Source organism: Halichoeres trimaculatus, unplaced genomic scaffold (assembly GCF_033239565.1).
Source record: "Halichoeres trimaculatus isolate MK-OKI-2021-1 unplaced genomic scaffold, fHalTri1.1 fHalTri1_scaffold_3, whole genome shotgun sequence".
Lineage (NCBI taxonomy): Eukaryota > Metazoa > Chordata > Actinopteri > Labriformes > Labridae > Halichoeres > Halichoeres trimaculatus.
In genome coordinates this window covers 13,548,984-13,576,764 of record NW_027437181.1, presented here as the reverse complement: position 1 = coordinate 13,576,764, position 27,781 = coordinate 13,548,984, and the positions used below count along the sequence as shown (strand labels likewise).

General features: G+C 40.2%; 1 protein-coding gene and 1 long non-coding RNA gene across 4 annotated transcripts in view; both read right to left on the bottom strand.

The window, feature by feature from the left end:
* Nucleotides 1-8,896, bottom strand: part of pcdh9 (protocadherin 9) — a 219,806-nt gene extending 210,910 nt beyond the window's left edge. For all 3 annotated transcript variants that reach the window (XM_074665937.1, XM_074665939.1, XM_074665938.1), the window contains exons 1-2: nucleotides 8,162-8,896; nucleotides 4,547-7,692 (exon numbers count right to left, since the gene is read on the bottom strand). In XM_074665937.1, coding sequence (XP_074522038.1) covers nucleotides 4,547-7,582 — 3,036 coding nt within the window. In that variant the 5' untranslated portion in view covers nucleotides 7,583-7,692; nucleotides 8,162-8,896. The remainder of the gene's footprint in view (nucleotides 1-4,546; nucleotides 7,693-8,161) is intronic.
* A 1,418-nt stretch (nucleotides 8,897-10,314) lies between these two features.
* LOC141788193 (uncharacterized) overlaps nucleotides 10,315-27,781 on the bottom strand; it is a 111,590-nt gene continuing 94,123 nt past the window's right edge. Inside the window, exon 4 of the long non-coding RNA XR_012598118.1 lies at nucleotides 10,315-10,405. This is a non-coding gene — a long non-coding RNA (uncharacterized LOC141788193). The remainder of the gene's footprint in view (nucleotides 10,406-27,781) is intronic.

Genomic DNA, 27,781 nt, shown 5'->3' with positions numbered 1-27,781 from the left:
CCCTCAGGTGCAACATTGTCATAGTTCATTAATCTTCTCAAACTTCTCCCGCCGCCATCAGCCCCCGTACGTACTACTAATCCCCTTATTAATGTGGCAAATGAACCTGCACAAGAAGGACGACTCCCCCAAGGCTCCATAATTACAATGGTCTGTACAAACTCCTGTTTGCATAGAACGTCCATTCATTATAATGCACTGACAAGACAAGACCAAGAATGCTCTGCAGAAGATTTCCTGCTCTTCCTCACGGGTCTCACTCTCATCCTGCACTTTAAATTGAATACCTTGTCTACTGTAATAATTAATGGACTGCTCATTTATTGCGACTGATACTGTAATACAAGCCTGTCTCTTTTTTACCGCTGTGGTCACAACAAGACAGAAAATGAAATGTGAGTAGGATGCAGACAGAAAAATATAAAAACAAGGTATCATTATTAAGCCAACTCGATATGCATATGCTGCCTGTTGTTCTATATGTGCTGTAACTATAAAGAATCTGCATAAAAAGGGAGCTGTACCACTGATTCCCCAGAGCTGTGAGGCTTGATTTGTGCTGCAGGAGGGGACATCAGAGCAGTGCTGGATGACTGAACTGTAGGTGTACACAACCTTTCAGTGCTTGCATCTTCTATGCCATGCAAGAAAAACACTAATAACCACAACAATTAAGCCTTTCTGCATCCTGGGTGTCCAAACTACCAACCCAAAAGCCCCTATATACTGCCTATTACGTGTATCCTAACATGTAATATTTATTAACATGACAAAGAAAAGGGTATGTTTGTTGTGCATCTTTGATATGTGCACATAAGTCTATACATGTAGCAAAGAATATACTGCCTTGTTTTCAACACAGATTCTCTTATTTAAAGTCCATAATGAGGAGAAAGAACCTAAAAATAGATTTTTTTATTGATTAAGAATATGATATAATACACTATGGTGGTGATATTACTTTCAAACCCTGCACTAACCATGTTAATATGTCCGCAACAGGAGCCCTGGGATCTGATGAGCAGTACATGGATAATGCGTAGCTGCTGGGCTCGTGTTGTTCTTGTGAACCATGTCTGTATCTCCTCGTAAGACCACCAAAAGGCAGAAAGTAAGACTGATGGTGAAGCAGCTTTTGATTAGACTTAGTTTCTTAGATGCTTGTGTTGCCTCGTGAAACTAGGACAGTGTTTTCATGCTTTTTTTCCTCAGTGTTGTTTACACTAATGTAGGTCCCTGGAGGGTAAATAATAAGTAGGAGAAGAAAAAAAGGGAGAAGGAGAGGCAAGGATTGCTTCTATTGCTATCAGCAAAGTTTGGGGTCTCCATACAGCCTATTCTACCAGGCGTTTGTCTGTATACGTCTGCTATTTCTATTCCCCAATGCACTGTATTCTCTGAGAGGAAGACACCAATAAAACCTTCATTTTTGTTGTTCACTGCGTCTTATGTGTCTCCCTTTTTATCAGTTTCCTGTCAGTTTCCTAATATACTGATTGGTGCTGATGTTGCTGAGGAGTGACTCTTAAGAGCTGGAACCAAATGGCTTTTCAATTCTTGGAAAGAAGGTCAATAAAAAAAAAAAGATTCCCCTTAGCTTTAGAAATGCCTATCTCTTGAGTGTCCTCTATCAGTTTAGTGTTTATTTCAAGTCAATTTCAGGCAAAAAAAAAAGGTAACTGATGATTTTTTTAAGAGGAAAACAATGTAAATGCTAAACACTGAGTCCTTCAATCATACGTCTTTGTGGAGCTTTATAAAATGTAATCATTCACCATTTTGTAACACACCAAACCACATTTGAACAGGAAATAACTTGGAGTAACTTTTTTTTTTCAATGTATGTTAGAGAAATCTTTTAATAATGCAGTTCTTATCTTCCAAAGCTCAAAACTCTGCAGGAAATATGATATTATAATCCTCTGATATTACCTTTTAGATAGAATGTCTGTTTAAAGATTCATTCAAAGGTAATTGGTATTTTCTGCCTTGGTCTTTTTTATTATTATTAATACACTTAATCTCCTTTTCATCTTACTTTTTAAACAGACAAATGTCAAAAAGAAACGGGACAAACTGGATGACTGTCCACTCATCAATGCTCATGAAATGGAGATGACAACCACATGTCAATACAGATGGTTGTGTTGTGCAAAAAACAATCAAAATATGGATGTAACTGATAACGTACCCTGCTTTACCCGGTAAGACATGTCAGTGCAGTCTCATCGTTTCACCACAATCAATAACTGCCATTTAACCTCAAATTTGAAGAGGGATCCTTATCCGTGAGATGTTTTGTAATAATTATAACTAAGAATGGAGAAGATGTGCTAAAGAGCCTTCATTACAAATCTCTGAAGATAGACATTAGCTAATAGCAGGAAGGTAGAAAATTACTTTTTCTTCTTATAATAAGGGTGCTGAGATAAGAAAGCGAACCCTGGTGCACACTCAAATATATTAGTGCATATTTATCTCAGGTATTACTTAAATGGATGGCATGCCATATCTTTAAGTTTTTAATGTGAGTGAATCTTGTAACCTTTTTGTTTTGTGTTTTGCTTTCATCCAATTGAAATAAAAAAGATATATTAAGTCAAAGATGTGATTATATGATTATATGTTCAGTGATATGTTTCATGTTCCAGTGGTTACATAGCTTAATAGATGGTTAAAAACGGCGAGGCTCTAACAATTGACTGTTTTCTGTCATTAACAAGTAAAAAGTGGAACTAAAGGCATTACTTGAGGTCAAATCTAAGCCTCGGCTTCTTAAAGGATTACATTTATTTTTTAAAAAGTACATAGAAATGTATTGATCAGTGTTCACAACATTTCAGACAGACATGTGTGAGCCAAGTATCAGCAGAAGTGCATTATTTATGCTATTGATGGCACTATATACAACACACTGGCTCTGTTTGTGTGCGTCTTTGAATCATTTGTCAGAATTATTGATTCCAATAAATCTTGTGTGGAATTGTGGGATGACTGAGGGAATCAATGAAGTTGTGCTTACAGTATGGTGTCATATCTCATGTGTCCTCCTCAAGGGTTAAACTCCCCCCCCCTTCCCACCCCTACCCCCTTCCCTCCTCCCTCTGCTGCCACCATCACCCATTTCATTGCCTCGTCTGGTGTCTCTCTCACACACTCTCACCAACACACGCACACACAAACAGCGCCCGGCAAATGAAGCCAAACTGAATGCCTCTTTTGACTGCTACCTCTCTCTCACAGGAACGCATTAAATGCAACCCCAGATGCAGTGACCCGGAGGTATGCGTCGATAGGAGTCGCACAGTGTCAACCCTGTAATTCCACTCTCTCTCTTCCGGATAGATCTTATCACTCATCCCTAACAGCCATTATCAATCTTCCTCGCGCAGCCTCTACATCATTAGGCGAGAGTATTTCACTAAGAACACCAACATAGGTTTTGCTCCTTTCTTCTCCTCCCTCGCATTTAGAAGTCCACTGCAGGTTGGCGTAATGCCAAGCTGTGCCATGCAGCTCAACACTGCCACCTACAGGTTCAGTACCACCACCCGTCAAGCCTGACCCACTGACAACACTCTCTCTGCCTCCTTTTTTTCTCCCCCTGCACTTGCTCCCCCCTCTTCTGTGCTGCTCCCCGTATTTGTCCATGTGTGCTCCTATTAGTTAGAACTGTGTGTTGTGTAGCGCTGCTTTATTAACAGAAAAATTAATAAGGCTTTGATAAAAAAAAGCAGCATGGATTACGTTGAAATTTGAGGCTCATTATTGGCTAATCCTTTTTGAATTGGATGTGTATCAAGTTCCAGATGAGCTTCACTCAGTTTGCTAGTGTGCTTTGAGAGGAGGCATTTAATTCAAGCTTAGATGATGTGGCAAAGCCTACAGTGACATTCACAAAACCACCGCAGCACACTAATTATTGGCTGTTGTTATTGCTGCAGGTGTTGGAAAAAGGTCTTTAGTGATATTACAGTACACATCAAAACAAAGAAACAAACAAAAAAACATGAACACACTCAGAGTTTTATGAGAAGAGAGGTGAAAAGTAAGCTAAGTTTTTTGGTAAATGTGTGCAGCATTTATCTGTGATGGAAACGGTAATCGGAGTAGATAGGCAAGAAAAAAATGTTTCTTTCACAGAGAACATTAAGTCACAATTAATGATATGTTGGTACAGTTTACCAGTGATCTAACCTGGGTGCTGAAGAGACAAAATAAGGCAAGGCAATCATTCACCCACTTGCATTTTGTTAAATATGAATTAAATAGATAGTAATGACAAAACAGCAGTCTATAATTATCCCCCTACATTATGCATGTGATTGTTGAGTCCATTAATTAGCAGTTGCTCAAGTTACTTTTCTCTTTTTCTCAAGTTTAAGCTTGAGAAATGGGGAAACTTGCAGAAGCAGTTTTTCTCCAAACTCTTTTCTGCTCCTTCACAGAAACTTAGAGTGAGTCTCTAATCTAGACTGGCACTTTAGCACTGTGGAACAGGGCAGTTATAGGCAGTACTTATAGACCAGTAAAAGTGCTCTTTTACCTGCTGTCTGGTGTGCATGGGCCCCTTCGTCTTGAACCCTCCTTGGGAACTGCACTCTGAGGCACTGAAGTGGTCGGAGCTCGTGGAGGACCTCTTGGAAAGCGTGTCACAGCCCCCGACAAATGTGTTATCCAATGGGAGCTCTTGAATCACGTGATGCTTCTTCACTGAGACCGGCGTGTCAGCCTTGAGGTGGAAGGCTGACTGCGGTGAGGCGGATTTGTAGTGCCGGGCCAGGTCTGGGCTGCTGGGTTTGAAGGTCGTGGTTGGTGTGGCATTCCAATCAAAGCGTCCAATCCCTTGCTCCTCCAGCTCCGTGGGCAGGCTGATGGTTCCGTTGATGGGCTCGTGGGCAGGGTCATCTGGTTTGTTCCCCTCGATGGTGACAAAGTTGAGCAGGGAGCTTTTGGGGGATTTCCTTTTCTTGCGCTTCTTCTTTTTGTTCTGCTTGTTCTCAGTGTTGGGTGACATCCACTCAGCTCCTTGTTTTTTCCTCTGTGCTGCTTTGAACCTGGAAGCGTGGCGGCAGCGCAGCAGCACAGTGACAAAGATAACAATAATCACCACCAAGGCGCCAGTAACAAAGGCTATCATTATGGTTAAATAATCACCACTCTGATAGGTTTCACTGCTTTCACCAATGTTACGGTCAATTGGGGTCTCCATAGTGCGTCGGATGAGGTCATATATGAGTGTTGAGTTGCCCACAGTATCATTCACATACAGGAACACTAGCACCAGAGTATGAAGAGATTTAGGATATCCCAAGTCACTGATATTGACAACTAATCTGTGTAAGCCGATGTCAGTCACTGCAGGTTTCTCCTCCAGAGTTATATTCCCTGTGACAGGGTCAATCCGAAAAAGACCTTTATTGTTTCCACTCACTATGGTGTATTTCAGTTCTGCATTCATCCCTGTATCACCATCTACAGCAAACACTTCTGCCACCACAGATCCTGGGATAGAGGAGAGAGGGACCAGCTTGAACGATGTGTTGGAGGGAGGGTAGATGACGATAGGGGTGTTGTCATTGACATCAATGACGTTGATGGTCACCTTAGCAGCTGAGGAGCAAGGGGGCCTGCCACTGTCCACAGCCCTGACATCAAAAGTGTAGGAGCTCTGTTGCTCCCTATCAAATGACACATTAGATTTTATCACCCCAGAATAAGGATCCAGGATAAAGTTCTCATTGTCATTCAGGATGGAGAGAGAAACAGCAGCATTTTCCCCAGCATCTGAATCTGTCACAGTTATCACTCCCACTGTGCTGTACTTAGGAAGATTCTCAGACACAAAGAACTGAAAGTGGTTATGAGTGAACTTGGGGTTGTTATCATTTTCATCCAGCACAGTTACAATAACCGCCGCCTGGGTCTGCAGAGGGGGTGTCCCATTATCTCTCGCTGTTACAGTGAACAGAAACCTATCCTGATCTTCCCGGTCGAAAACCCTCGAAGCAGTCAGGACCCCAGTTTTGCGGTCAAGATCGAAGAACGACGCATTAGGTCCCAGCTGATAAACTATCTCAGCATTTTTCCCGCTGTCCTCGTCTGTGGCGCTCAGAGTTGTGAGGAACAGGTCACGTTTGTTGTTTTCCATAACAGCCAGCTCAATGACTGGCTGAGTAAAAATAGGTGGGTTGTCATTCTCATCCTCCAGCCTCACTCTCACCAAGGCAGTTTGGTTCAAGCTTGGTTTCCCAGAGTCCGAAGCTACAATTTTAAAGTTGTATTCCTTGGTCCCTTCGTAGTCGAGCAGGGCAGATGTCTCTAACAGATACTGGTTGTCATACACAGCTTTGAGATGGAAGGGCACATCCTTTTCTATGAAACAAATGACCTTGCCGTTGATGTCCGTGTCTTTGTCTGACACAGTGATGAGAGCAATTTTGGTATTGATGGGATCCTTCTCTGAGAGAAAAACAGTGCCATTAATGGGACTGATTATGTATCGCAGGTCAATATTAGGTGGATTGTCATTAACATCAGTCACATTTATGGTAACAGTGGCCCTGGCAGGACTAGAGCTGCCATCACTGGCTAGGACAGAGAGCTTATGAATAGCAGTCTCCTCTCTGTCCAGGGGCCTCTGCACTGTAATCAGGCCAGATGTTGTGTTTAATGCAAAAAGTCTCTTTGTGGCAGGAGACACCTGAGTCCCAAAGACATAACGAATCTCTGCATTAGCCCCTATGTCTGCATCTGTGGCTTGAAGCTGCACAACAGACGTGCCAATGGCAGAGTTCTCTGGTATATGCACTTCTATCTGACCATCTTTAAACACAGGCTTGTTATCATTGACATCAGTTACTGTGACTTGGAGAATTGCAGTGCTGGATTTCTGTGGGCTGCCGCCATCCTCCACTTTGATCTTCATCACATACGTATCCTTCTGCTCTCTGTCCAGATTCTGCTGCACAATAAGCTGAGGCCACTTCTCCCCCTCTGGCGTTTCCACTATGTCTAAGCCGAAGGCACTCTGCCCGTTGATCAGCTCATACTTGTGGACACTGTTGGGGCCAGTGTCTGGGTCAGTGGCAGAAGGAATGGCAAAGCGGCTGTTAATGAGCGTGTTCTCTGGGATGGAGATGTTGATCACGGGGGACGGGAACATGGGGGCATTATCGTTTGTGTCTTTCACAATTATTTTGATCTTAATTAGCCTGAAATAATCATTAGGCAGGATGACCACTTCAATTTCAAAGGAGCACTCGCTGTCCTCAAAGGAGGGACCGGGGCACAACTTCTCTCTGTCAATTCGGTTTGATGTTGTGAAAATCTCGCCAGTGCTGCTCAGAACGCGCACCAGCGGGTTATCTCCTGCTTTGGAGACAAGCCGGTACACCAGATTAGCACTTGCCCCAGTGGCAGCATTTGTGTGGGAAATGTTTAGGTCCTTTGGTATGTTTCCAATGAGGACATTTTCTTGCAGTTCCTCTCTGATGGGGTAGATCAGCTCTTGGGCTATTGAAGGATCTAGCCATATGCAGGCAAGCAGGGCACCCAACAGGTAATAGTCTTTTAGATCCATGACTGCGTGAATATGTTCCCAGCCTTTGCAACTCAAGGATTCTGTCTATGCAACACTTTCACCGGCAGTGACTCCTTGCATGTGACAGCAGGAATCTTCCACGGACAAACCTATGAATACATGAGCATGTGAGTTTTCAGAGTAATAACTTTGCTGTACAGTAATTAAATCTTCTTAGCACACAACCCTCCCACACAGTCAGCTGTTTTATCCACTTATTTTTTAATTTCTCTCTATTTAATTTGCCCAAAGGCCATAATCAACAATTCATAGGATAAGAAAAAAAATCTACAAAAACACTGCAGCAACCATTAAGAGGCAGCCATTAATGTCTGTTGCTCATTTTCTAAATCCTCCACATTTTAAAATCACTAAGAAATTACAGCCTCAAACCCCTCTGGACACAAAACTTCACAACACATTACACTGTCTTATTAATTTTACACTCAAATTGGCAAAATTAAAGAGCTGTGTGTGGGCTGTAAACGAATGAAAACGCATGAATGGAGCCTACTAAATAAGCTCAGTCAGATTTTCAATTCTTATTTGGCATCTGAGACCTATTCATATGGTACATACCCGAATCGGTTACAGCGCAGGAGAAAAACTGGAGTGTGTCAGCTCATAGTCTTCTCATCTAGTGTGCCTGCGAGCCTCTTCGGGTAAAAAGATATCCTTCTCAGTCAGATGTAGCTTTGTGTCCAGGGAAGAGGAGGAAAAAATAGTCGCCCGCAGGAGTAATCAGACTCTAGAACAGGTTTTGGGCAAAAACAGCCGGTTGCACAAACTGGGGTAAATTAGAGCCTGCATATGTCGCAGTTCCGTTTCCCCCATTTAACTTCAGAAATGGACAGGATCTAATAATAATTGTGCGACCTGCGGTGATTGCGGTGATCAGCGTCACTCTCCAGCAGACACAGCCAGGTGGTCAGTGGTTAGCGGCGTCTTCCATTAGTGCGCGTCCCAAAATCAATGCTCATCTCCCGCACACGTCCCGAGAAAAACCGGCGTCTTTTTTTCCTCCCCCGGTTACCTGTTAAGGTGAAGGCGCAGAGGAGGTGAACGCGAGGAGAGACACTTATGTCCCGTCATGTTTCAAGTTCATGGAGCAGCATCAATAATCAGCCGGCGTAGTCACAAGGTTAAATAAAAAAGGAAGAAGATAAAGGCAGAAAAAAGATAAATATCAAAGTCGATCCCAGTTGGAAACCTGCAGATGAAGGCTGTTCAGTGTGACACCGATGCGCAGCGTGTATGTTCCGTTTATCCTTGCACTCTCACTCCCAGGGCAGAATATCTTGCACTAACTCTGTGTAAACCCATAGGAGGGGTGGTGAAGTACACCACACCGACGCCTCCACCCCCCTTCAAGCCGCCGACCCTCGTCATTGGACACCACCCCGCTCCTTCACTGGCGTCGACAACCCAAGCAGCAACAGGATTGGCCCGGAGTCACGTCACTTAACGCAAAACCGGAGGGGCTGTCCGCGGTGAGATGCTCCGTGAAGATGCTGCAGGCTGCGGAGAGACGCTTAACCAAAAAACCCCGAGGCTGGAGAGGGGGAGAGGAGGGGGGTGATGATGACGAGGATGATGATGATGAAGATGAAGCTGCTCGTGCTACTGATGATAATATAAGGGGGAGAAAGGGTCTCTGTCCTCTAGCTTTTTAGAGGGTTATATAAAGGAACAGAGCAAAGGGACGCATCCAAACGCACGAGCCAACCTGTTAGGCTGTTGTCAGGTAGGCTGCGTTAATTGGGTTGGACATGAAAAGCCACGAGACTGAAGCTCATCCAAAAAAATAAAAGATGCAGTGCAACGGTTTCCGATGCACGTCAAGAATAAACACAGGCACAATAAAAGCCTTGTGTGAGAGTCACTCATAATTGCACCCCAGACAGAGAAGCCGTTGTCTAAGCATGTTTGCACGCGCTCTGTCCTCCACACTTCGCACCCTGCAGCCAGTCATCAGCATTTGTCCATAAAGAAATAACCTTGACAGTTATCCGTGTCATCAAAGCCGCGCAGCACAGGCAGCGTGCCGCGCGAGCCCTGTGCTGTATAATGGGTGAATTGCATCTCTTTTTAAGTTTACTGCCTCGTGCCGGAGCTGTGATGATCTGAGGAGGCTGTGATGTGACTTTGGAATTGCCCATAACCGCAGATGATCTTACTCGACAAGTTTCACGGCAACAAGAGGAGACTGAACTGCGGGGCTGAGCCCAAAACTGACACCTGAAAAGTGATGCAAGGTAACAAGAAATCAGCAGGTTTAATAAATGGAAATGACACTCAGTCGCACAGATCCGGGCATCATTTAATACCTACTGCCTTCCAATCATTACTTAATTTCAATGCAGTAGATAACCCTCAATTTCATCCACAGCTCCCTGCCGGTGCAGAGGCAAGCTGTTGAGCTTTGAGGCTGAGCAGCCTGCCATGGTGAACACTGCCATCTTGAGGTGCTCCTACACAAATGCCAAGAGTATGTTTTTGAGCTTTAATGCTTCAGAATGAAACCATACTCATGTCTTGACCGAGAGCTTGAGCAATCTTAACGTGGTAATCACAAAAAAAGACCAAAGGACAGAGAAGGAGAGTAAGACAAAGGCAGCTTGTGAGTGAAAATATGGTGAAGTACAAAAAGAGCCCAAAATTGGGATTATGTAAAGGACATGGCACCTACATTGGTGAGGTGAGAATAAGGTCTCAAATGTCTCCTGAGAGGCTGGCTTATTGCCTGGTCAGCACTCCATTAGCACAAGCAACCCGGTGGCCTGACCTTTCTGTGCCTCTGGTTCCAGCCGTCAGTGTCCTTTGCTGGGAGAGAACAGCAAAAGGGAGTGATCTGTCACTTCACTTTAAAGTCTGACACCCTGATGTGGAGGGAAAAAGTGACAACATAACTGTCTGCAGTGCTGAAACACTTTCTTGCTCTGCTGGCCGGCTGAAGTCATTAGGAACTCATCGGCTGCTTTTACTTGCTCACTGGGAATGTGTGTGTGTGAGTGTGCGTGTGCTTGTGTGTGCCCTGGGTTTTTCTGCAAAAGGAGAATTATGTCTCAATTCAAAATAATTTTTCCAGCAGCGCCAGTCCTCCAGCACAGGGACACTACACAGTGATTGGGAGAACTGGACAGAAGTACTCATAGAGTGAGAAAAAGCTCACATGAAGTAGCTGAGACCCTTGTGCTGATTCACTATTCTGTTTAACCTGAACAGGTGTGCTGAAATAATACAACCAAATTTCTGCTCCTAGAAATAAGTTGAGCTTTGGCGAAACTGATAAATAAAGGAGAGTAGACGTTTGAGTACTGATAACATTTTTTTCCATTAGACTATTGGTACCAATATTGTAATATATTGCAATTCTACGGATACAAATATTTGTAATAAAGATACAAATACTGACCCTAATATTGTTTTGTGCTATTGATTACACAAATATGATTGTGTCTAATATGATTATAATTCTTGGTCAAATATAACTTCAGCATACAATACAGACAGAAATACAAATATTGCTAAAGTCCCTGCTAAACTGCTTGTACTTGATAATTTTCTTTTCTCTCTAAAACTAATTTTAAATACTCAACATTCCACATTAGGTATCAAAAACGTTAATAGGAAAAAGTTATTAGAATATCTAAAAAGAAGTAGCAATCCTTGTTATCAATATCACTTGCCCCTGCTGTGTCACATGACCTTACCCAAGACCCCCAAAAGGCCTAAAATCAGCAAATGCAACCAATTCCCAACCCCTGATTCCAATTTTACCCTGTCTTTCAGGTTTGTTATCCACTCATTTGGTCTGTTGGGCACTGGATGCAGCTAATGTTTGTGCCAGTCAACTTACCGACAAGCGATGAATAATGTAGAGAGCTAATATATGCCCTGGGTCTGGTGCTGTACCTCGTACAGTCGCTCATTCAAGACGGAGCCTAAGGGAAGGGTCCAAACCTAAGGCCTTCTGATTCCCCTTATACCCTGTGCAGCCAATCACACCATTCACCTTGGTTGGATTCTCCCACTGACTTATTGACTTGTTCAGGCTGTTGAATCAGCTTCATGAATAATACAAGGAACAAATATGTTTATCTTCTATATCCATTAAAAAACAAGGTCAAGCAGGTAATTTATGTGTCTGTTGTTTTTTCATAAGTTGAACAAGGTCTGGGGAGCCAGTGCTGCGAAATCTAAACATTTGGTGCCATAACTTTTATGTTGATACTCAGCCAAGACGCAGCCAAAATAGCCCAAAGCTGTGGTCAGCACATGTTTACTGACCATCACTAAATCTTTTATCAACATATCACATTTGCTCTTCTTCAATACCTCCTCCTATATGAAGATATTTTTGCACATGCCTGGATTTAGGATAACATCAGGACACCACAACAACAACAACAACAACAACAATTCAGTAAAGCATGATGTTTTAATTCCTGCACTCACATGAAAACTATTGCCAAACATAAAGGCATGTCCACAGAGAATGGGCTCTGTAGATTTGGACATTTGGTGTTCAGAAGTCAGTTTTAAACAGTCTGCGTGCTACGGTGTGCTGGTTTTACTCAGAGATTACTGAGAGCATTGAAAAACTGTGTGTGAGGAACACTCATACCGGTTTGAGAGATAGAGAGCTGTTTAAATTCCAGCACTGAAAATTCTTGGCTGTGCATGCATGTGCAAAATAATGCAAAGTCAGAAAAGCATAAAAACTCTAATTATCCAAATCCCTTGTAATATGTGAAAATACCCTAAACAACTTTCCAGACAATGCTGACCACACTTATTTTTACCTTTTAGTCCCACCTCAGTTTCTGCAATCAGATGACTCAGAAAAAATATGAGTGGAGCTATTATCACATGTGCCGAATGCTGCCACTTCTAACAGCTAACTTTCTGCCAGCAAAGCAAGTGTTAGCACATGATTCAAGACTGTTCAAATCTGTTGAGTTAACTAAAACCCTCCCACGCAAACTGCTTTATTTTCAGTTTAATGATAAAAAATTTCACGGAGGCCCCTTTCCTGTCATTGCTTGTATGCAATGATTTAACTGCGTCTAAACAAAAGCAAACATTTTGTTTTTTTTCTCTGGCTCTGTTTTAACACTTCTGAGTTTCATTTGTTCTTTGTAAATACCACAAACAGCCTCTGCAACAGCTGATGAAAATTTAGGCCATTTCCCTTAAACCCTTTTTGCCAGCACGGCTTCTCTCAAGAGTGGTAATGACCCGGTGGATAATTGGCATCACACACGCTGTGGACCCTGAATACTAATCAGAGCTTCTAATCAGGCTCCTTGAAATGAAAAGTTTAGATACATAGGAGTGGAAGTTGGATCGGAAATGTTTTTGATTCACTCTGAAAGGAATTCCAGAGGAATCTAAACTTTGAATCCCCTTCAGGAACTGATGTTTAACCACTTATCAGTGTATAGCAAGGTATTGTGATGTGTTCAGGGACAGAGCTGTTCAGCCGTGGGAGTTGTAAAGTAAATCCTTGCTTCAGGTAATATTTTGATTAACCATATGGTGATTGCGTAGATAAACAATACGTGCTCTTGAGCTTTCCTGATTATTTCAAAACCATTTCTAAAGACATTTTTCATGCACCCAGCACTTCCCTCACTGTCTGATGGTTGGCATTTGAGCAGCATAATGCCATGCATGAAAATCCTTCCTACATTGATGGACACGCTGTTTGATCAAAGAAGATATCCTGGGTGGATTAAAGTTTTAGGATGCCGAAAGTGCAAGATATCCCCTATAAGAAATGCTTCTTGTGTCTTCATACCTTCCCTCTGACTGTAATTTGCTCTCTCGTTCTGTCTCTTCTCATTTTTTTTCCTTCCTCCTGACACATTTGAATCACATATCACTTTCCAGTCTGTGCTCAGCAAAAGGTCAAACATTCCCTTCCATTCTCTTTTCTTACTGATGTGAAAGTCAGAAGTCTGCCTGTAGTGTACTGGCTGAAATGGATCTTGGTCAAAGACTCCTGCAAACCAGGAAAAGAAAGTTGAGCAAGGTCCTTTTCTGCTCGGTGCACAGGCTGATTTGACCTTGTGCAGGCAGTATCCGGTTATAAGATACTTGACATGCACTCCAACACCAATACTTTCTCAGATCCTGTCAAACCAAGACGTGGTTTTTTTGACAGAGAATACAGTACATGTACTTAAAGTTCATTTTTGTAAAAGAAACTTTCGAATTCACACATATCATGGGTCCCTCTGATTAGTTTAATGACTCATTTCTGTCTCTTTCTCTGTTCTGAATATGTATCTGATTGGCATTGATGATAGCAACACTCCACACATCACAGCTTTGAAGAGTTTGTTTATTACTGCCCATAAGATTACTACTTTTAATAACTGACAAGCAATTAGATAGCATTTCCTCAGGCATGTGTTATCACACATCTTTATCAGGCTGGAAGATTGCTCAAAAAAAAGGCTCCAGCCAAGTGTGAAATGTATAATGATTACATACAGGGCATGTGCACCTCCAGACCTTTAAAATAGAGTCCATATCTAATTAAAATAATGTCTAGATGTTCCTCAAAATGCACATTTTAACCATTTATTTCTAGTTTTGTGGCTCTGGCAGTTATGACAGCTCACAAGAAGAGGGAAGAAAATGTCTTCACATCCAATGCCTAGACTCCAATGTGTCATCCCAAAGGTCACTCATCTACATGGCGGTTTTTGTCATGCATTAGCCAAGCAGCTTCACATCTAATAAGAGGATCTGGCTAATTAGTTTTTTCACAGTTCTTGGAATACTACTGTCTCTGTGGTGCATTAAAATATTGCAAAGATTTAGAAATAAAGCATTTAAGTCTGCCGTGATTTCCTGATCATGTTTTTTTGGAACACAAATGGATCAGATGAAAATTGTCTGCACTGCACAAAATTAGCAAAATGTTGAAGAAACCTTCAGAAGATTTGTTCAAATGCTAATGAGATGACATTCACACATTGAGGCATCTAGTCTGAGACTCTTGATGTTGCCACAGTCACTGAATCACCAAAGCAGAATTAGGAAACATATTATTCTGTGTTAAAGACAGGTTTTGAGAAGCATATTTAGTCTTTCTTATCAGAGTTATGCTACAGGATATACCTCTGATTTCGAGATACTTTTAAGCAGATATTAAAGACGCAATTCCATATGTTGTATTTCACTTTTAAAAACCTTCATACAACCAGAGGAATAATAAGGAACACTACAGGTTTCATCCTGGCTACTATCAACACTAGACTTCTTTCTGGGGCAGCTCAGCCATTTTGTTTTCTTTTTGCCTCTTTGCTAGTTCTGTGTTTGGCAAGGTGCAACTGCACCTTTGAGTACATGGCCAATCTTACCACTATATATAAATTCAGGCAATCTACTACGTCTTTTTCTTTCTCTCATCCTTGCCGAACTATCTAGGTGGCAGCATGTATCTGTTTACGCATTTGTTTGTAGTCCTATTTTTACACCATACAACATGGTCCACATGTCTTCCACTCACAAACGACACACTGAACTACCCACCCACACACGTAATCCACTGAATGAAAAGGACAAAGTTTCGAGGGGAAATGTGTCTGTGTTGCATTTAATTACAGGTCATATTGTTGCAGAAAGATTCATTTCTGAGGTTATCATTGGTGGAAAAAATAGTGTTGCAGGGAAAAATATTCCACATGCTACACTTTTTAAAAACCAAAAATAGTGGAACTGACCCGAGTTTCCACTAAGCTTATTCCCAGACGACAGAGAGGGATACAAAAAAATAGAAAAGAAACCCACACTGTCAAAACACTTAGAGACCAGCAGTAGGTGTGCGGTCATTTTTTGCAGCAACACTTTTATGTAAAACACACCCACTTATCAGTTTTAATCACAGGTCTATAACAGAGAGTGACTCACTACCTCAGAATGAAGTGCCACAGATTTGAACTGTAATTATATACAGGGTGTACATAAAGTCTTGTTACAATTTAAAGAAATTATTACAAAAGCAAATGAACAGATAAAAAGTGCAAACTGTTACAGAGCAGATACTGAAGAGCAGATATTGAAGTTTTTATCATTGTTTCAAAATCCTATTTTTATATTTTATTAATTATTTCTGTAATATATTTTCTTAGTTGTAAAGAGACTTTATGGACAACGTGTATAACAAATTCCAATGCTGCGCACGGTCATGACACAAGAATGTTTTTTAGAAAATTCAATGGTGAAGGATTCTATTCAACAGAGTTGCTAACCCTGAAGCTCTGCTCTTCATGCTTTTTCCTTTTTTTTGATAAAAGAGCTGGAACAGTTTTAAACATAACTGACAGAACATGTGCTGTAGCTACTCTGTAATTCAATGCTAAGTTTTTGCTTGCACGTGTTGGTAGCCAACGGCATTACTAGTTTGCATCCCTCCATACAAACTGTTTCCTGCCAAAACACAAAACGATGATTCCTCTCAGACAGAAAACTACCTGAAACGTGTCCACAAGTGACATCAAAAATCTTGTTCCTGGCCTAGAGATTGAATCTACATGAACAAGCTGGTAAAAGATACAAAAAAAAAAAAAAAAAAAAAAAAAATTCTGCTTTACAGTCACAGATCAACAGTATCCATAGAAACAATGCTTATCATTTCAACAAGTGTTTCTGTATTTCATTTTATTTATTATTTTTTTTATGTTCTTGACAGTTTGGACACAATGTTTAGCCTCGAGCCAGGTGAAATGAGAGCTACTTAATGTAAAATAAAAAATAAAAAAAATCTGCATGACCATAAATCAGTTCACCTAGTTGAAAAGTACAGATTAATTCGGAGGAAATTGTTGTTTTTTCTGTGTCTTACAATGAACCGACACATACCAGTAATTTAGAAAATGCCAGAGTGACTCCACACATCATTTTACAGGCAACACAAGCCTTTAGCATTCAAATCACTTCCCAGAGTGATAAGGTATTATCGGATGACAACATACAATTTATGTTGAGCAAATGAGACGCAGAATAGGAAATGTCACTCTCCCTGTGGCTACATTTTCCAAAAGCACAGATTCAGCAGAGAAAAATAGTCATGTGTTGTTGTCATTCATTTTCATGGTGTGATGTCTGACGCGGAGACTGCCAATAATCATGTTTGAACGCTGGAAACTGCAAACAACAACACGTGACTGACCACTTCAGGGGCGCTTAAAAGCTAATTCCTGCTCTTTTCATATGCTCATAAGCTCAGTGTTGGATCCTGGCCCTGAAACTTGTGTTGTGAAAGGATGTTTCCCGTCTCCATGGTTCCATTCAGCCAAAAATAGAAGTCACTTGCAAGGGCCAACCAATGTGTACAGAATGCAGAGTATTTTTAAACCTGTAAAAAGCATCCAATCTACAGACATTTATTTTAGGTCTTGCATGTCTTCATGAACGAGTACAACCCCATGTCCAAATCCAATAACTTCCCTCTTATCGTTTGGTGTGTACAAACATCTGAAAGCTGGGATAGAAAACATCTTTCGAGGCAAGTGGCAACATGAGTGTTATTTTGAGCCCTCGTGACCCAATTAGGTCTACAAATTATCTCTCAGTAAAAGAGAAGCGGAGGGATGTCACAGGGATGGCATAATGTAATGGCTACTGCAAAATCCAAAAGTATGATCGGCTATTTGCCTGAAATCTTTTTTGCCGTGTTGTTAAAGTCTTGCTCTTGTTGCATTTTCATTTACTTTCTTTACTTCAGCTTTTGGAAAGCATTTTATCTTCTGTGCTGAAATAAAAGTCAGAATTATCTGCCCCTCCCCTTCCCTGTTGTGTAATTGTATTTATCAAAAAAAAACATCTGTGTGACACCTTTAAATATGCAAGCAGAACAGAGTACAAAAGCACATTAGGCTTATTTTAGAGGAAAAAGTGGAAACCTGACATTATTCTGATACTAAAGTTGCAAATTTGTGAAAATACAGAAGCAAATGTGAGAGATTATTATCAAACTGCAAATATGCGAGAAAAAAGGTCGGACTCAAAAGTTTGACAGAGAACCTCATCTCACACTTTTGCAAATCAGGCATGCATACTGCCTGCCGTGCCCAACTTTGTTCAAATTGTACTTTACAATCTGATTTAGCATTTGATCATCAAGTTAATTCATCATAATCCTTATCCTCATTTGATGTGCTTGTGGTATCCTGTTCATTGGCTGCAACAGAAGTCTGTTTCAAAGTGGTTCCTCAAAGTATACTTTGTGTTCCTCACAAATTTGACTTTTGTCTTTCTAATGTGTGCATTTATTTTCAGAATGCAACTCCCCTCTCCAGCTGGTTTCTGTTTCTGTTTGAACAGCTTTAATATGACATCATAAAGACCCCAAAAGTAGCACTGAGATTCCCATATCTAACCATCCATCAGTCTTAGTGCTAACAGGATAAACAAAGTATCCTTCAGCAAAAACCATTTGCTATTTTATTCATAATGGATACTTAAATTTATCTATTACCCCTGGTCTTTGAGGGGCAGCAGCTGGTGAAGATGTCTGGAAGGGGAATCGCAGGTGCAGAGGGATTCTTTCACTTTTATTATTTTCCAGGTTGTTTTATTTCACAGTGTTGAACAACACGTGTGGCAGCTCTGTGGGGGTTCACAGGAATGTGAGACAGTAATTGTTCCCTAATGAGTTTCGTCTTCTCGCTAATTGAAGATCACATTGTCTGTTACGGACTGGATGGTTTACGCATACCACCATCAGCAAAAGGAATTGGGTCTTTTCCCCATAAAACATCCACAATAAATCCAGCGGTGGGAAATCACATGACCTCTTTAACCCGCCAGATATTAGTGCTGTTTTATTTATTTATTTTTTTGTTGTTGTTGTTTGATTTTTGTTGTTCTTGTTGATTCTTTGTATTTTAATTGTTTATTTTGTAGCTTTCAGACCAAAAGAATCAGGCTCATGAGTTCTTTTCAGCCTGCTTCCTTATTGATGTGCTTTTAAAGACAAAAAAAGTAGAGCTGAAATAATCTCACTGAGTACAGTGTGTTCTGTGTTTACGCTGCATAGTTTCCTAGTTTAGGGCTAAATAGTTTCCAACTGTAAAGAGTACAGAGGGCATTATGAAGCCAAAGTTCAATTCTTGGTGCAAAAGTTTATGATTCTTTTAGAGTTTAAAGTTGTTCAGTAAGTTTTTCTTGCCTGTTTACTCTATTTAGTCTGGCACTCCAATAAAACTACCCGAGTTGTCCTGAACAGCATGTTCTGTATTATTCCATGTTGGTGTTTCTTTATCTTTCTAGAAGGTTGTCTTCTTCGCTGGATGGAGTTTCCATGAAGACTGTAGAACAAACCAATTGTACATATTTAGACAAGCTGAGTCTTATTACCAAATCTGTTTCTGTACTAAAAACTGTGTGTATTCTTAGTTTTGATCATTTTAATGCTCCTGTGAGGAGCCTCTAAGCATCCCCCCATGAACACCTCTTGTCTCTTTCCTTATCTTATCATGTGCATGGGGAAGCAGTTCTTTTCTTTAAAATATCATCTTGATTTCTACTGCAGCCAAAAGTATCAATCAATGTGAATATTTACAGTGGAAAAATCAAACAGTGGCTGTTGCTGCAGTGTGCTTTCAGTTGTCTAGGCTGACTCCTAAATACTTGCAGTGGTCACAGATATTCAGAATTGCAATAAGTTGTTGGATTGTTGTTGATGGTCTTCCATGTGCCTGTAGTATTAGCTCAAATTAGGCACCCGCCCCCCCGAAAGTGAAGTAAATTTTATTTTCCATTTAGAAACAGATCACAGCAGAACTGATTAAAAGTTACCTCTCTCATAAATCAGGTCTACATCTTGTTTTCTATCTAACAGACTAAATATCCCTATGTTATTCAGATAATTTAAATGATGGGATGTCATTTGTATATAATCACGTTTGCAAAAATTGGAAAGGTTCACGTGACAACGGCTCTGTCCTGTCTGTGGTAGGTTGCAGTTTATGCTAGATGCCGTTTATATATATATATATATATATATATATATATATATATATATATATATATATATATATATATATATATATATATATATATATATATACGCCTACCTAAAAATCATGTAATGGTACCACACAGGTATCAAAGGCACAGTATAAAGACCACCCCTAACAAGGTAAATAACCCCTCTCTCAAGACTATTTCCATATCAAATTACATCATATGACTTTGTCATGATATATTAATAAGTTCTCCTCTGAACTTGGGATAAACTGACATGGATTTTAGCAATTAAGAAGAAGATCTCACTCCTGAGTAATACATATTTGCAGTTGTTGTTAAATGAATCACTTCCTTATCTCATTACCCCCGCATTTCTTTTTCTTCTTGTTTACTGAGCTTAGCAGTTACTTGTCAACTGCCCACTGAAAATTTAATGCAACATGTGCACTTCCAAGTCAGTAAAATGTAAAGCATATGTTGTAATCGTCAGATGGAATAAAGGAATTAGCTCAAAATTAGAATATTAGACAATTTAGCAAATCCATCTGATGTACTACACACTGGGTTGCCACTTGAGCTTAAGTTATTTGATTAGAGTCCAAACTGAAACTGTGCCAATAAACATGTTTAGAACTCTAATGTCCCAAAACAAAGGTTGAGTATATCTTTCTTATTGCAAATGAGGGCTGCATTCAACCTAACAATGCCACACTAGTGCTAGTAGCAGAAAAATACACTCAGACAATTAACAGAGTCGGAGCACAGCAGAGATAGAGTCTGTGGGTGTGCACTTTTTCTGCTCCCAGTTGTAGTGTGCAGCACTCAGAGTGAATAGATGTGTCTCAGAGGGTGTTTCTTTCCATCCCACTCTTTTAAAGATGCTTTACATAATTGTATTGGTAATTACTGTGTTCTGTAGGTTTAATCAGCAGCAATCCCAATTTGCTCTGATTTCTAAGAAGTGTTGGGACTTCACCACACAGAGTTGGGACATGTGCTTCATTCAGAGCTGCACACTTACTGTTTTCAAGTAGCCTTTTACAAAAGAAAAAAAAATCCAAGCTCACAAATGTGTCCAGGGTTAGAAACCAGGATGTTGAAAGGAGACTTAACAATGGCTTTGGTTGCAACCCGTTTTTACCTTCCTGGATGCTCCAGTCAAATATCAAAGTGGAAGAGTTTCAAGTCTGCTGTCTATCCCCAGTCTGTTGGACACTTTTAACAGAGATATTGATGCAAGCAGCAAGTGCAGGGGCCAGGAAGAAGCCCATCAAGCAGAGTGCACTGCGAACAGGTACAATGAGGACCTGTCTACCTGTCTACAGAGCAATGCTGAGCATGATTGGAGCACTGCAGCGCTGATATGGCTCACTTCCTGTTTGTGTGTATGCTGCCAACTTTGTCACAGCTAAATGATCCGCAATAAATAACACGAGTGTTCCTGACAGAATGGTTAGAAGTATTCATTCACCTAGATACTGGACTGATTACAGTGGTCTGTTCGGCTATCTTGCATTCTGGCTTGTCAGATTGTCAATTATTATAAATAATGAATGCAGCTTCAATTTAGAGAGGCTCTGGGTATGTTTGTTTGCTCTTGAAAAAGTTCTAATTATCCAATACAAAGACACTGGTAGTAAGCCCGGAGCCCTTAGGGGCACATGTACTTTACAGATAACACCACCAGCTCAAGTTCATCTTGGCTACTGAGGCTAGGCTTATAATTGGATATAATTTTCACTTTTTTAATCACTCCTTTTCAGTGAATTGATTAATTCCCTACTCAAAATCAGACAGCATGGTAGAAAAGCCAGAGAAAGCAACAGCTCGTGAAAAAAAGAAGCACATGATGTTCAGCAGGAGTTTTAAAAATGTGACAGTGTAAAGAGAGTAAAGGTCATCTCATATAAACAGTGCTGAATAATAGACAGAACAAAATCCATTTCAATGTGCTGACCTGTTGAAGTTGTAAAAATAGGCATGAACATGTAGGTTAAGTATAAACTTGACACTTAACATTGCTCTCCATTGTGTATTCTCCTGATAGTTAAGCTAAAGTTAACTAAGGGTTCATCCCACACACAATACAAGAACAACAGCAATAGAGTACCGTCTTCATGCCCAAAGTTCAATACATCCTCTGTGAAACTCTAAACTTATGACTATTTGGTCGACCAAACTGCTAGGACAAACTCGGACCCCATACATTTCAATTCTAGTTGCAGTGTTAACTTCCACTGGCTACCCTCTATTGTGCTCAAGCAGTGTTTCAGGTCTGACCGGCTGGATGCTGCAGCACAATGCATCGATTAGCACAGAGCAGTTTCACCATGAGAGCGAGTCAAAAGACAGAAAAAAACATTAATATCCAGTTGATTTTCAAAATAAAAAACTCAATGTTGACACCAAACAGCACTGCATGGAACTACAAACACAAACCATCATAGTGAGTAGAGCTAGACCTGGAGGCAACAGGTTAAGAGGCTAAAAAGACAACAAGAGTGAGGAGAGGCTCATCATTTGGGCAGGAAGACCCTTCACTCAGTAGGCAGGCACTGAAAATTGACAGCCACAGAAAATTTTTTGCTGAAAGCAGAGACAGACCATAGACTGTATGATAAATAGACGTAGCCTCCTTGACATCACCCATCTGTTTTTGAAACAGAGTTTTGAAGCAAAACAGCTGAAGCAGCCATATTGGAAGTGGGACAGGCTTTAATTCTCCACACAAACAGCCATGGGTGCACCTCAGTCATGTGAGCTGAGCTGTGCCTCTGATTGGACAAACTTGTGATCCTGATTTCTTCTCAACTGCAATTCAGAGGTAAGACATATTTTGTACCAGGCTGTAAATATGTTAATTTCTGCTATGAAAATGGCTTTTTGTGTCTATGTGGCTTCTGGTTCTCACAGGGCCTGCCTCAGAGAGAGAAACAGGAGATTTTAGCACTTCAGCATAGTCAGCATGGCCTAAGGTTGCCACTTGCGACAGATAAGGCATGAATCTAGAGGGAGTATGGTGTTAAAACATATTAAAAACAATTAAAAGCAAATAAGATCAGACAAAGAAACCAAGTCCCACTGAGGTTAAAAGCTAAGAAATAAAAATGGGTATCAAGCCTAATTTTAAAAGTGGACAGTGAAGGGGCTTCTCCAATGGCAAGGAAGTTCAGGGTAGGGTAGTCCCTTAAGGTGCAAATTTGGTAGTGCCATGGGCACGGGCCTCTGTTACTTAAATTGGATAATATCATTTTCTAAATAACTAGGCTTTAAATTGTCAAAAGTAATCAGATATAAAAACAGCTGCAGATTCTTCCCAGTGTTAATTTCAGCTCATATCTTTGCAGTGAAAGTAATTAAATGACTTCTTTTCTAGACACTTGCTGCATGACTCCCCTGGGAAATAGGACACTGGTGTATCCTGACAAGTTGGCATGTGGTGTCCACTGGTGTGTGTTGCTCTTGACACAACCCATTACAAAGGTCCCTTGATAAATAACACCTCTGAGGAAACTAACACTGTCGATTTGTGTGGGCGTGGGTCAAGTGTTGATTGAATTTGGTGGTCATTTTTAAGCAGTATTAGATTGTATCATAATGAACTTCCAGAGGTTGCTTAGGTAATCAGGTCTTTAATGAATCCTGCAAGCATTTCCTTCTGGATTTTATGTGTTCTCGCACTATCCAATCACAATGTAATCACCAGGGACATGTTAATGACAGTTGTTATACGGCATAAAGAGGTCAGGGAGATAACCCCCATTGTCTTTAAAATGAAGGAGCAAAACATCTCTCCTACAGTTCCTGCGTCTACTTTCACCTCCATGAAAAACAGAGGAGATATGATTCATAAAGTGTTGGATTTAAGATTATTTTTTGTGGCCAGATGAAGCCAAAAAAATTAAAGCATAATTGCATGTTTACTTGGTTTTAAGGTGTAAATTTATATCACATATTGTGTTGTTTTAACAACTTACAGGGAACAGAGGGTCTCACCACTGTAAGCCAACATGATGTATCACACCTTAGGGAGGTATTATCAGAACTGCTGTTAGCAGCCCAGGAGTCAAAGCATTGTTTGTTGGTTCATGGTCCATGTATGCTTTTTATACCTTGACATCATTCATCCAATTTATGAAACTTTGGGGAACACGCTAGTCAGAGCCTCCCACCCCTTTGTTTGAACTGCTTTCATTGTTTCTTGTAGAGAACCTAATTGCTTCATTCTAGTACATATAAGCATGGACAATTAGGTGATCAAATATGACATGTTTTATGACTGTAAAATCAAGTTATTGTAATGAATTCCAATTAAACCGTGTATAAAACCAAGAGACCAAATACTGTAATTAAAAACATATTATTGTTCCAAGGTTTGTGTTAGGATAACAGCCTCACCATTGTTTGTGTGTGTGCAGATCAGCGCAAATCCCCTTACAAATAAACTGTTTTTCCAACAAATCACACCCCTGTGCCCCTGCGGTGTTTTTCCATGTACGGAAGGCTTAACTCTGTGACTCCGTGTCTGTAGTGCTCTGGATCCATGTGCCCCGAATTAAATTTGAATTGTTCCATAAAGGGTCAAACATCTTGAGAGAATAAACACGACACAGCATGAAATTAGACTGTTCTTGGGGAAGGCAGAGGTGGATACAAATTTCTTATTACAGAAGTGTTTGCACACAGATCTGTGTAGTGGCTGACTGGCCTGCTGCAATATTGAGAAGGCAAACATCCCCCCCGATCTCATCTTCCTCATACAATACAGGTTTAGGAAATACAGTGGTATCCTCTTACAGTGGCAGATTTGGGTTTCTGTGTGGTGAAGGGATGTAGAAAGGAATTCTAAATGGGAATATGAGAATATTTTTGTGCACTGCTTTGGATCACAAATAATAAACCACTAAGCTAGTTTGAGCTTAAACCACAACTGCATCTTGCAAACGAGATACTTATTCAAGAAAATAAATAAATAAAGATCCAGCCAATCCCTACTCTTAAATATCTAAAAATACTAAATTCATACTGGGAGAAGTCTTTTACTTGAAAAAGACCCAGTCAAGTAGAGTATCTTTGAATGACCTTTAAAGGAAAACCAGATCAACGGCTGAAGGACAAACCCTTTTGTATTTCAATATCTAAAAATTGCCTCTGCTGAAACCAGATCGTACGCAGATAAAACAGTTTACAGTGTAAACAGCCTCTTTTTTTTCTCTTATGGTAGCTTTATTTGTGTACATTATCGCCTGAATAGCCTGATCAGAATAAAAGCGCTTTACCTTAACACCTCATTCAGAACTGACTGGTCTGATTTGGCAAAGGCCCTTTCTTATGATTCAGAGGAGTGACTGAGATTGTTTGATATTAAGATCATTAACCACGTAAAAACTCAATCAAATTTTTTTTTATGGTTTGAGTGAAACTATACAGTGTATGTTTGCTTTACACAATGTGGTGAGCACTTTTCTTGATGCAGAAATAGAAAGAAATGTAACCGGAGAAACTGCAGCAAAACTGTACGTCAGTAGCTGACAACTTTCAAGAGGAAACTTTGAAAAAGAGGATGTTTGAAATGTCTGATGGTCAAAAAGTAAAATAAAATAAATAACTTAATCACAGACATCTGAATTTGCAGACGTGAGAGAGGAGGGGACAGCAATCTGTGGTGCAGGAGTGAGTGGGGCAGCAGAGGATTTTTACTTATTTTGTAACAAATTATGTAGAAAATGACAGCAACAGCAGTGTGAGTTAATAAAAAAACATGGACAGATGGAGGAAAACTTTTTTTCTGTTATTTCTGACACAACAGCACACATGAAGTGGTTTCTTCAAACTGAATAACTGACCATGCATGAACAAGTGTCATGAGTCAATTTTGAAAAGGGTTCATGAAACAGGTGAGGTTTAACCTTTTAATCATAATGATTTCTATTAGGTTAAAGAAAAGTTACACTTGTCAACATAGCTACTGTCTCTCCAGCTATCTGATTTAATCAGCCCACCCAGTCACGTCAAACAGCCATTTCTCAGAGAGTCTGGTTCTGCTTGAAGTTTCTGTTGGCTAAAAACAAGTTTTTCTTGCCAAGTGCTCAATGGTAAATTAATGAAGAGTACAGTCTAGACCTGCTCTTTTTCCAAAATATTGCTCGACAACCTTTGTTATGATTTGGTGCAATATCAACTGAGATTGACTGATTCATAAAAGGACAAGATTTCTGTGAGATATTTTTGTATACACAGAGTAGAGCAGGATTAGAAAGACATAAGCTTACTACTTTGTCCACAGGGGCTGTCTAAAACAGTTTCTTTGACTGTTTGGACTCATTTGTATATATTGATTATAATTTACATTAATTATACAAAGAAAAATCTTACTGAAAGACTGAATGCACACCCTCCTTTGGTATTTTTACTTTAATGAAATGGATTCACAGATACACTGGAGCTTCAAAAAGGGGCAAGAGCATCCTGACTGCCCCAGCTCTCTATGGTTGTGCTTGGAGACATCTTTGGATGAGGCTCACACAGCAGCAGAGGGAAGGCATGAAGAGTGAGTTTGCTAGGTGCCTTGGAAAGTGCCCAAACAGTTTGTGTTTGCCAAATCTGTGTTTCCAATGCATAGGCCGTACCTGGGCATCCTGCCCAGCCAAACGTGTTCCCACCCGGGTAGATTCTTTATAATTCAAAATCAAATTTACTTCACATAATACCAGGAGATGAAAATAACGAAGTGTGTTCCACCAAATACTGTCCTTAAGTCCACTTTGGATGCAGTAATTTTGCTTTTTCATACTTGTACACCACAACACTTCGGAGGTGCTTTCCCCTCTTCCATGTCTGTTTGATGAAACTTTGCAGATTCGGATTCAATATACAGAATATAATCCGACAACATCCTCAGCTTCATGACTAACCTTTTCTATGAAAAATTCTGAGCACTAACTTCACTTCTTCATAACACTGACCTGACTGTGCAACGATGACAGCCTCTGTGCTAAGTTCACATTGTCCCAGTTCACCACTAGACTCCAATCACTTAGCAGAGTAATTGATTCATAATTCATGAGAGGCCATGATATATTAAAGTCTCATCTATTAAACCATTACTACTTATCTGTGAACTACATCTATATATCAAAGTCATTTCATTTTGAGCTCCTTTCATGTCATGACTGGGAAACATGCCACCCTTACCTAAATACTGTATGACACGCATGTCAGCAGGAACATCAGTGGTGCAGACATGTAAGCAGAAATCTTTGAACATTAAAGTTGCGTCCTCTTAAACAATACTCAGTGTTTGCAGCAGGATTTTTAAATGTTGCCGCCAGATTTGCTAAACATTAAAATTCACAGTGTTCACTGCAATGAAATGGTATCGCATGTAGGCCTACTGTGCAATGCCCTCCACTAAAGGCTTAAGGGTAAATTCACCCCAAGCTGAAGGAGGTTAAGATGCCTGTATGTAACAGTGAATAAATTACGTACACTCAAGTAAGCTAATACATTCAGTGCAAGATATACTCCTTACAATCTTTCTAAAAGGAAGTGGTATCATGACCATTAGAGTGGCTTTTTTTTTACATGTATAAAGTATTAAACCTGTTAATTTATGTCACAGCACTGAGGCATGCTTTTTGCTGTTGTGTAATGTTTAGAGGTCACAGTAATAAGTGTAACACTACAAGAGTAACATGGTCTACAATGTAGTTTAGCAGCTAATAAAAGACTAGCATATGATGAATTCAGAGTTGCACTGTCTGAAACAAAATTAGTTTAACAAAAACTAGACTAGATGTAATCCAAAAATGCTTGTAAAAAGTAAAGTGCAGCACTGGGAGTTTTAGTGAGGAAGACTAAACAGTTGATTTGATTGTTTTTCACTTAAATATACAACTGTGAAGACACATAAATGGTACACAGTAAATGGACTGTTTAGTGCTTTTGCTAGTCTGCACACCCATCAAAGCAATTTTACATATTAGTCATATCCACCCATTCACCACATTCACATACTGATGGCAGAGGCTGCTATGGAAAGAGGCCACCATTATTAACCCTACAATGCCAAACATCATATTTAACAAAGGAGTTTCAAAGATCTCTATCTCTTCAACATGATAAATAGTTTTCTTAAAACCTGTTTGGAAAAAAAGACTTCTACCCTCTTGAGGATTATCACTCCACTACAGGCAGCTGAAGTTGTGTTGG